The 10,643-nt window shown below is 46.1% G+C and overlaps 2 protein-coding genes across 6 annotated transcripts in view; one reads left to right on the top strand and one right to left on the bottom strand.

Moving 5' to 3' along the window:
- CRBN (cereblon) overlaps window positions 1-3,050 on the top strand; it is a 16,670-nt gene extending 13,620 nt beyond the window's left edge. For all 4 annotated transcript variants that reach the window (XM_015641173.3, XM_015641170.3, XM_015641171.3 and 1 more), the window contains one exon: window positions 146-3,050. In XM_015641173.3, coding sequence (XP_015496659.1) covers window positions 146-332 — 187 coding nt within the window. In that variant the 3' untranslated portion in view covers window positions 333-3,050. The remainder of the gene's footprint in view (window positions 1-145) is intronic.
- A 1,490-nt stretch (window positions 3,051-4,540) lies between these two features.
- On the bottom strand, window positions 4,541-9,352 carry TRNT1 (tRNA nucleotidyl transferase 1). Of its 2 annotated transcripts, XM_015641175.3 has the most exons (8): window positions 9,286-9,352; window positions 9,097-9,203; window positions 8,146-8,339; window positions 7,469-7,607; window positions 7,136-7,262; window positions 6,766-6,959; window positions 6,357-6,607; window positions 4,541-5,645 (listed from the first exon to the last, which is right to left on the bottom strand). In XM_015641175.3, exons 2-8 carry the CDS (start codon window positions 9,155-9,157, stop codon window positions 5,397-5,399), a joined length of 1,215 nt encoding a protein of 404 aa, XP_015496661.1. In that variant the 5' UTR covers window positions 9,158-9,203; window positions 9,286-9,352; the 3' UTR covers window positions 4,541-5,396. The 2 variants fall into 2 exon arrangements, with proteins under 2 accessions (XP_015496661.1, XP_015496660.1); XM_015641174.2 differs by lacking the exon at window positions 9,286-9,352 and having other exon boundaries at window positions 9,097-9,261.
- Between the last annotated feature and the right edge of the window lie 1,291 nt (window positions 9,353-10,643).

The following is a 10,643-nucleotide window of genomic DNA, read 5'->3' as shown; positions in this document are numbered from 1 at the left end:
TGGGGATTGTCACCCAAACCCATTTGGGAATTGTCACCCAAGCCCAGCTGGGGATTGTCACCCAAACCCATTTGGGAATTGTCAGCCGCTGAAGCATTTTCCAAAGGGCTTTTCCTTGACCAAGGCTTTGCTGTGCCCTCGGCAGGTACGCCTGGACCATCGCCCAGTGCAGGATCTGTGGGAGCCACATGGGCTGGAAGTTCACGGCCACCAGGAAGGAGCTGTCCCCTCCCAAGTTCTGGGGGCTGACGCGCTCGGCGCTGCTGCCGCGCATTCCCGAGGGGGACGGGGAGGACTCGGAGCGCGGCCGCTCGCCGCTGCTGTGCCTGTGACAGCCCCAGTGCACCTGCTCTGTGCTGCTTCCCTGCTTCCTCAGCCCAGGAGCCCCGGGAAGCACGTCCCATCCCCAGGGAACCAGGCTCACCCAGCTCCCCGTGCTGTTCCTGGAGAGGGGGTGCCAGGAGACACCAGGAGTGAAGGTCCACGTGGGACACCAGGAAATCTCTGATCCACGTGGGCACACTTGAGACTGGACTTGTCTAATTCCCACTTGCAGTGAAGGAAGGGGGATGGAAACTAAAATCCAACTAAAATCCCAATAAGCAGAGTCTGATTTATGCAATATTCCCGGGATGGTAGATAGCAGTTACTGCTGTGGAGAGTTTGCCGTAACACACTTACACGTGGTTTGCTGAGAATCCCTGTTTCTAACTCTGAGGTCCTTCAGGTTTGCTACTTGTGCTGCTTCTCAGCTTTTTGCTGAATAACCATGGAAGAGAGAAGCAGCCTGAGAGTTTTGGAGTGCTGGAATGTGCAAAAGCTGGAATTGCAGCTGCCTCCCAGGATGGAGCCCGTGGGGAAGCGTCTGTTCCTTACAAGTTGTCTCATCTGTTTTAGTCCATTTGATTTTAGAAGTCTTAAATTTTAAACTGTTGGTAAGAAGTGCACAGGTCAGTCCCAGAGAGTAAACAGCATTGTCATGTTCAGTGTGCTTCAATTACTTCCCAATACTATTGCTGGTAGTGGAATTCTTTAGTAGTGGAAATGTCCATGGGGTTTGGGAAGGACTCTAAAACACCCCACTGAGGTGATTTTTAAGTAGTACTTGTGACAAAGGGAAGGAAAAACCTCTTTTAGTTACTTTGTTTTCACTTTCAGATCATAAAGTAACATTTCACATTATCACCTTATAAAGAGCAAAAGTTTCCAAATAAAACAGAAATAAAGGCAGTGCTTTTTTGAGGGGAGGTTTCTTGGTAGATTTTTTGTTTGCTTTGCTTTTTATTTTGTCTGTGCTCCACAAACTGGGTGCCAAACTGGGGCCGCTTTTGCCACTGATATATTGGGTTTTTTCCTCTCAGAATGCACTTTGGTGATGGCAGTGGAGATATTTTCAGTGCTTGTGCACATAAACACTTGTTTTTCTTGTGAAGCTTTTATCATTCACTCCTAATTCCTTCACAGTGATGTAAAACTAGTCAAATTTAAGACATGAGCCACTGGTTGCTTGTTCTCTGTCAGGCTCCAGGCAGGTGTAGCAAGGACAGATCACAAGCCTGGCACACCAGGAGCTGATTCCCATGGCACAAAAACACCCAAACCATGGACTTGCTGCTGGGTATTTGTCATGCCAGGTATGTAGAGATTAATTGTGTAACTCAGGTTTAGTTCTTTGAAACTTTCTACCTCTGTGCTGCTTCTGTTCTTCTTAGACACCTTTAATTCCATGTGCAGTGCCCTGACTTGGCAGTGAAAAGTAGAATTTGGGATGTGGCTCTGAGCAACCAGAAGGGTGATGATGGCTCATTTTCAACAGAAAATTTCTCATTTTTCAACAGAAAACATTCTGGATAATAATTCATTGTAAGCTTGGAAAGCCAAGCACTGGTGTGAGAGGGAGACTGGGAATGCTCTGTGTTGGTGAATCCTCTGGAAGCAGGCCTGGCTTTCCCTCACCCCTGCACACACAACACATCTGGGCTGTACATTTGGGTTATTTTGTTGTTTATCCCCTCAAAGCCCCTCCTGTCTGTTGTTCCTGTGTCCCTCAGTGGGTGCCTTGGGATGAGCATTCACTGGGGGCTGGGGAAGGGGAATTTCAAAAGGATTTTCTCAGCTGTCACTGAACTTCTAAAGGTTCAGTTCTTTGGGGTTTTGGCCGAGTCTTTTGGATTCTCAGTTAAAAATGGCAATGTTGGAATCCAGAATAAGTGTATATTTGGTGTTTTGTGTATATAGTCAAATGTAAGCTAATATAATTGAGGTAAGTCAGGAGTAAATTAATACTAATTAAATTATATTGATGATGCTGTTCCATGTGCTTAACCTGTGCAGTGTTTGCTAGATTGGAGTCCATGACACTTCCCAGGATGAATCCTGTGGTGGTGAATCCCATCCTTACTGGGAGGTATCAGAATATCAGTGCTCCAGGGTGTGGAGTTGGGAATGGTTTTCCTTACATTGGTTCATATTTCCATGCTTTCCTCTCTTTTGAAAACTATTGGTGGGAATTGGGGAAAATTTGGAACATCAGTATGGAAAAATATGGACAGCAACTGCTTAGGAGAGCTAATGCAGGGAAAACAGATTTTATAAATATTTACTACATTTACCCCATTGATTGGCTGAGTAGCTTCCTGCAGGAATTAATGAATCCAGGGGGCAGGACTGAGGGATCACAGGATTTACAGCACAGATTTGCTCATTTTCAATCCATCATTGCAACATCACCAACACACCAGTCAGAGCCTGTAACTTAACAAGTTTTCAATTATTTTAGTTTCATTTTGACAAATAGGTAGAACCACTTGCACACTGGATCTGGAACATTTCAGATGCTCATTTGTTTTTTATTAATGCTCTTTTTGGATGTGCTGCAGTTCATTTGTTCCTCTCTTTGTCACCTTTAGTTGCTCTGTGAACTGCTCCAGGGGTAGCCCAGTCTTTGCTTTAACTCTTCCTTCTCTCTGCCTTTTGGGACAACTTTTCTGACAAATCTTGTGGCTTGCAAATATTTGCAAAGAATAAAATTCAATTTGTTTCAAAACTCACCTGGTTTTGCTGATTAAGTTTCACTCCCAAGTCTGTGCTGGCTCCGCTGGCCCAGGACAGAGAAGGTAAGGAGTAACATGGGAGAGGGGGGAGGTTGTCAGGTAATTAAAATCCATTGTGAATATCATTTAATTAATCAACTAATCTGCTGGAGAACTTTTATTTGACCATGTGTACATCCAGCTTCTTCATGTCTCCCCATTTGCCATTTAAATAGCTCATGCTCTATAAATGAGTGTTTACTTAAACCCAGCGTTTTTCCAGATCCCAGGATGGCACTGCTTGCCTAAAATATGTAAATACTTTTTATTTCATGCCTTTCATTTTCCTAGGGGTTAATTTAAGTGGAAGATAAAGAGAGATACTCAGTAGACCAATGGGAAACCTCAAGCATGAGCTGATCTTTAAAGAGGTGCTGGAACACAGGTGATCCCTGCACTGAATTCCAAGCAGGACTGGAAGGTGCTTGTGGAATAATCTGGTTTTGCTGGTTTTTGTGAGCCCTGGAGATTTGTAGCAGGATCCTCTGTGTTACCAGTGAGGGGTGGAGGAAATGGGGTTCCCTCTGCTTTTAGTGACCAGCTTGGCTAAATAATCTCCAGTTAAACATATCAATTTCCACTTAGTAATACTTAAGATGGCTTTGAAAATCTGATTGATTCAATAGTGCACTCTACAACAGCAGTAACTCCCTGTAGTATGTAGTAAATAATTCTGATTAAAGTCTTTTCAGGCTAATCATTACCAGCATCCATTTAACTAAATCATTCCTTGCTGTTTGTATGCATGATTGGGGTTGTCATCCTTAATCCTGTGGGACAGAGTTGTGCAGAGGTTTCCTGACAGCTGAACAATCCTTTAGACATAAACCAGTGATTAAATCTGGGAGCAGGATTGGATCCAGGCACACCCAGCCCCTCTCAGGGCTGGAAACAGCTGAAAATCGAAGCTCAGCAATCATGGGAAGATCTCCCTGCTAAACTTTGTCCAAAGTATCCATTTGGTCCATGCCATGCTCATAAATTTCAAGCTTTTTTCCTTATAAATGCTCTGTTCAAGGGGAGCTGGACCCTGATAGCAATTTTGGGTAAAAGTGTTAATATTCTACACCTCCACAACCATTGCTCTAAAGCTGCACTTTGGTGAAACCTTTAAAGGACTATCTACAGCCCTGAATTCTGTCACCCTCCCTCCCAAGATTTCAGTAGTTCCAGAAATCACACGAAGGAGGCATCAATTTAATCACCTCATTAAATGGAGCACCATCCTGTTCTTGTGAGATTTGCCTTCCTAACAAACAGCACTTTCCCTCTTCCCTTGCTGCCTCCCACCCATTCCCAGGCACCTCCAGCAGGATTTATTTAAAGATCAGACATCCCAGGAAAATCAAAGGCAGCTGGGAAAGTTGTGTGAGAGCCCAAAATGCAGATTTTTTCCAGCATCGCTCCAGTGTTGCCATCTAGTGTTGCAAAATGATACCCAAGGAAAATGAAATCCAAATGAGTTTATTACCCTGGTTCTGTAGGAAAACTGCAACAAGATTTCTACACACAAGAGCTGCTCTCAGAGACTTCTTAAAACAGCACACCAAAACCCCAGGGATAGGAAGACATTCACCAAGACCAGGAATAGCTCTGCTCCAAAGCCCCAAATCCCCAAGAGAGGAGCTGGGTCTCCCCTTGTTAATGTTAACATTAATAGTTTGTCTCACACCTGAAGTTGAAAATACAGTGTAGAACCTTCACCAGCTTGCTGTGGATTTAGTTACTCAGAGATAAGTTACTGAAAAACTACTGAGAATTCATGATACTCACTCAGCCAAGTTATCTTTTTAATCTAAAATTGATTCTGGAAAATAAACACAGTCCTAGAAAACAGCCTGGTTTTCCATGGCAAGGCTGTTGGGAACTGCTGCAGTGAGTATTTCCATCTGTTATCCAGCTCTAAGTACAAAAAGAGTTAAGGTAGAGCCTATTATTTCCAGACATTCTCCTAGGCACATAAAAACCCCTCCATGATTTTATCTAGAGGATGCAAACTCTTTTTGGGAAGATTTTGGGGGGTTTTTTTGGGATGTAGAATGTCAAAAGGAGAAAAATCTTCCTGTCACCTCTCATGCCCTACAGTCATGATAAAGTAGTAAATATTTCTCACTAAAATCTGCCAAGAGAGGTTGAGAAGGTGGAATTTGGCAAACAGTGCTTTACATTATTACAAAGTGAAACCTCTCCTTACAGAAGTTAGGAATTAGTAATGAAAATGTGAAATGGGACAAATTCTCAGTTGGCTGTGAGAGGCTCAGCTTCCACTCAGACCAGGCACAAACAGTTCTGTCACCATTCACTTCACAACTTCTTCAGGCAGCTGAGCAGTTCCTCTTTATCCATGTGGTATCCACTCTTTTTCCACTCATCCCTCAGCTGCTGCAGTGCTGTCCCAATTTCCTTCCCCGAGGACACCCCCATCTTCCGGAGATCGTGGCCACTGACGGGGAAAGAGGGCACAGTCCATTCCTGCATTTCTTTCAAAAGCTGTTCTTCTCCTTGGTACTTCAGGAGCTCAAAGATCTTGGAATTGGTGTTAGCTTCCCTAGACTAGGAGAAAAAAAGGAAAAAAAGTGAGGGTTCAGTTCTACCAAAGAGCAGAAACAGCTCCAAGAGTGCTCAGCATTGTGCTATTCCCACTGCTCACTGTTAGGCATGACCTTGGACAAGCTGGGACTGTGGAAGTGAGGATCTTTCCTGCCTCATTTGAGTTAAAACTGAGTCCTGCAGGCTCAGGGAGTTCCTTGGAGAGTCCCTGAATCCCAGGTAATAGCTGTAATCCTTATCCACCACCTTTCCTGTGGGAGACAAGCCTGGCCCTGGGGACTGGTTCTTGCCCTCAGTATCAGGTGCTGCTCTGGAAGTGCAGAATTCACCTGGAAATGACCCCACTGTGCTGTGGAAGAACATCTCAGGTTCCCCAAGGGACAGGGGGCATTGGGAAGGACACCAGGAATTGCACTGATTTTCCATTAACAATTCAGAACTTCACAAAGGGCCAAATTCTCCTGGAGCTCCAACTTCTGTTTGATGTTTCAACAGGACAGCACAGCAAACTGCCAGTCCCAGGTAAGGTCACAAGAAACTGAGTATGACATTTTTCAGCCTGACTGACTTTGAAATCAGTCCAAAAATTGCTCTAGAGCACACACAAGGTGCTCAGAACTGCTAAAATACAGTAGGTTTGTTTTTTCAGAAATGACTTAAAATGAATTCAGTTCACTGTGAAGCCCCAAATGAAGCAATCTGAACTACACTCACATCCATCAGGAAGTCCTGGTATGGTCTAAGTGGTTCTGGCCCCTGGGCTTTGGTTAACTCCTGCCTGTGCTTCACCAAGAAAAGGCCAAGGTTTTTTTCTTCCTTGGAGATTTTCAGCCTCAGGTCCAGGTTTGTGACATCATCCTTCCCCTTGAACAAGGATGTCAGGACAGTCATGGGTTTTGGAGACAGATTTTGGATGTTTTTAGTGACTCTGGCAAATTCCTCCAAACTCCCATTAAGTGGTAGCCCTAAAAACACACAAAAAGTGCAAGGAAGTATTAATAAGAAAGGTGGGTGTTAGCACAGGATAAAAATAAAATCTAATTTCTGTTGATTGATCTCAATTTGCCACAAAATTCTGTCTATAAGATACAGCAGTAGGAAATCAAACTTCATTTCACTTTACCTATATACTGGGCAATATCCAGCTCATACATAAGTTGAACCAAATGATTGACATGGTTTCCCAGAAGAATTTTTTTCAGTTCCACCCAAATCCTTTCTCCTGATATTCCAGCCAAGCCTTTGGCATTTTCTTTAATTGCTTGCAGTGTACTAGGTTCATGATCTCCAGGTTTTTCTGCAATTCTTCCATAAAATCTGCCAAATAAAACCACTGGATGTTAGATTAAAAAACTATTCCACTTAACAATCATAAAATCATTTAGGTTGGAAAGGCAATATGACAACTACAACTTTTGACATCATTGGTATCTTTTTGAATGCTTTTGAAACTTTATACAATTTATTTATCAAGGAAAGGTGAAACCTTTTACCTGAAGTATCTCAGGATTCTTAAATAATCTTCTTGTATTCTCTCAGCTGCCTTCCCCACAAATCTGATTTTCTTGTTTTTCAAGTCTTCATAACCATTAAAGAAATCATAGAGTGTCCCATCCAAACCTAGAAAAAAATGAAAAAGCAGAATATGAATTTACAAATGTGGCTGCCACAAGGAAGGACTCTCCTTTGGAAGTGAGAAGCTGTGTGATTTGACCTGGTCTGTCAGATCATCTCATGCATTTATACACACCTTTGACACAGAGACAGAATTCACTGGCTAAACTCAAATTCAGTGCTTCATCCACATAACTGTTTTTCCAATTTACCTAAAAACATGGAGTTGACAGTGAGATCCCTCCTCTCAGCATCCTTGTGCCAGTCTGTGGTGAACTCCACCTCTGCGTGCCGTCCATCGGTGACAACATCTATTCGGAGAGTGGTAATTTCAAAATTCTGTTCATGGAGCTGCAAATCCCACAGACATCGTTACTTCAGCACAACCATGAAATGAAATCAAATGAAATGAAATGCAAAAGCTGCTCATTTTTTTCAGCCCAGTGTTTGTGGACACATGCACAGCAATGTGTGCAGGGTTTTCATACAGAGTTGAGAAATAGGAGCTTCTGAAAATGATCTTGACATTATTTATTTTCTACAGAGCCTGCAGAAATCTTCCTGCAGGAGATGGACTAAGAGCCAGGTAGAGGAAACAGAACTTGACAGGAAATCAGGAGCAGGAAACATTAGGATTACATGTGGGAAGCTGACATTTATCTTTTCTGGTGATGACACAGCAGCATGAATGGACTACAGGAATTGAAATATGATAATTGCTTTAATTCTACAATGAATAATAATAATAAAAAAATCACTCCAGGTTTTAAAGCAGGGTCTTAATTAAACTCTTGCTGTGGCACTTCTAACAAATAAGCAGCAAATCTTCTACTGGACATGCTGCACATCCACAGAAAGGTAGAAAAGATCCAAACAAATCCCAACCAACCCTGGCAGTGATGGTTCCGTGTTTTTCTCCTTTGTTATTGATCAGACGAACCCCAGCTGCTGTGAACATTTCCTTCATCTCTGCTGGTGTAGCTGTGGTGGCAAAATCGATGTCCTGTGGTGTCACTCCACTCAGTAAATCCCTCACAGCCCCTCCTGCTATTCTCAGCTCATAGTTCTTCTTCTCAAACAGTTCTGGGAAGGGAAGGAGAACCAAACAGCAATAAACCCATGGCACAATGTGCCATAACTTGCCCTCTCACGAAATTAAGATTACAGATATCGGAATAAATACTCAAATATGCAGGAAGCAGCAAATAACTTCATGCAAAATGCACTAATTCGTGGCACAGCTGAGCACCCACAGGTATTTTTCCTGTCATTCCGATTTATTTTTCTGAAGCTTTTCTGAAAACCTAACAACTGGCAGGTCTCTAATTGATCCTGGTGACTCTGGGCTGGGGATCATCCTGAACAGTCAGGGGCTGACAAGGGGAAAGAATTGAGATTATTTATGGTAGAGAACAGTGAGCCATGAACACGATTTTCTCCAGGAACAACAGAGCACCAAGGAATCGGCCTGCAAAGGGGAAAAGGAGCTCTGCCGTGTTCCTGGAGACGGGCTGAGAGCGGAGAAGGTTCTGGGAGCGGAAAAATGCTCGGGAGGGACTTTTTACAGGGGCTTGGAGTGACAGGGCAAGGGGGGACGGCAGTAAGGGGAGGGAGGGTAGGTTTAGGAGTGAGGTGTAAGGGACTGGGATGGAAATCCCAGAGCAGATCCCTAGCAGTGCCCAAGGCCAGGCTGGACATTGGGGCTGGAGCAGCTGGGACAGTGGGAGGTGTCCCTGCCATGGCTGGGGGGCACTGGGTGGGCTTTAAGGTCCTTCCCAACCCGAAGCACCCCGGGGCTGTGCTCAGGGAGGTTTTCGGGGCCTCCCCTCCCGGCACTCACCGGCCACGCTGCGCAGCCCCGGCGTGAAGAGCGCCTGGAACTGCGGCGCCTGCAGCCTCATGGCTCCGCTCCCGCCCAGCCGCCGCCGCAGCAGCCGCAGCCCGGCCCTGCGGGGCACAACCAAGAGCTCAGCCCACATCTGCGGGCACCGCCGCTCCGCCGCCCCGGCCCCGGCCCCGGCCCACTCACCCGCACAGCGGGCCCTGCTCCCGGATCGCCGGCGCCGGGTGATGAGCTCAGAGCAGCGCCGGGCTCGGGGATCGGCACAGCCCCGGGGCCGGGCCTGGCTCGGGGATCGGGGATCGGCACCGCCCCGGGGCCGGGCCTGGCTCGGGGATCGGGGATCGGCACCGCCCCGGGGCCGGGCCTGGCNCCGGGCCTGGCTCGGGGATCGGGGATCGGCACCGCCCCGGGGCCGGGCCTGGCTCGGGGATCGGGGATCGGCACCGCCCCGGGGCCGGGCCTGGCCCCGCTCCGCCCCCGCTCCCTCAGCCGGACCGCGCCGCCTGCGCTCAGCCAGGGGAGGTTCATGGAAAGCTCGCAGAATCACAGAATGACGGAATCACCGAGCTGGGAGAGACCTTCCAGATCATTGTGTGCAACCCAAACACCTCAACCAAACCATGGCACCGAGTGCCTCATCCTGTCCTGATTTAAACACACCCAGGGATGGTTACTGCACCCTCCCCGGGCAGATTCCAGTACTTTATCACTTTCTATAAACACTTCTCCCTAATATCCAGCCTATAATTCCCCTGGCACAGCTTGAGGCTGTGTCCTCTCGCTCTGTCAGTGCTGCCAGGACAAAGAGCCTGAGCCCCAGCTGCCCAGAGTCACCTTTCAGGGAGGTGTGGAGAGTGATCAGGTCACCCCTGGGTCTCCTTTTCTCCAGGATAAACAACCCCAGCTCCCTCAGCCTTTCCTCACAGGGTTTGTGTTCCCAGCCCCTCACCAGCCTCATTGTCCTCTGTGTCTCAATGTCCTTCCCAAACTGAGGGGCCCTGCACACAGCACTCAATAGAAAGATTCACCATGGCTTCGTCTCGATTTAGAGAAAAGGACTTAAAACGGGGAAAATGAGTTATAGCAGGGGGGGAAATACGTAGTTTGGTAATGGCAAAATAACTGGGATGGAATTGATGATTTTCTTCTCCCCGATGAGAAGGAATTCGGTAGCATTTAAATGTTTGAATCATTGCAATCACAAAGTTGTTGTTTTGGAAAAGCCCTCTAAGATCATCATGTCCAGCTGCTCCCCAAGTTCACCACCAAACCCTGTCCCCAAGTGCCACATCCACACAGCTTTAAATCACCCCAGGGATGGGGATTCCTCACTGACCCAAAACCCCATCCTGTTCTGCAAAGCAGATATCGGTGATATGAGTGATAATTGATTATTTACAGCTATTAATGTGCAGCTGATAATGTCTAAATGCAGCTGAGATCTTGCCCACATTGAATTACACCCATTTTCACAATTTGGCCGGAGCTTTAATTGTATTCTGAACCCGAAGGTACTTCCCCCTCCGAGCTTGTGTCATCTACAC

The sequence above is a fragment of the Parus major genome, chromosome 12 (genome assembly GCF_001522545.3).
Source record: "Parus major isolate Abel chromosome 12, Parus_major1.1, whole genome shotgun sequence".
NCBI lineage: Eukaryota > Metazoa > Chordata > Aves > Passeriformes > Paridae > Parus > Parus major.
The sequence above is the reverse complement of the archived record's forward strand: the minus strand, read 5'-3'. Positions and strand labels throughout refer to the sequence as shown.

Coding starts and splice junctions, on each gene's coding strand:
- TRNT1 (XM_015641174.2), bottom strand. CDS start 9,235: ATGTGGGCTGAGCTCTTGGTTGTGCCCCGCAGGGCCGGGCTGCGGCTG. Junction 7,608..8,145: donor ACGGAACCATCACTGCCAGG/GTTGGTTGGGAT, acceptor TGGGATTTGCAG/CTCCATGAACAGAATTTTGA. Junction 5,646..6,356: donor ACCAGGACTTCCTGATGGAT/GTGAGTGTAGTT, acceptor TTTTTCTCCTAG/TCTAGGGAAGCTAACACCAA.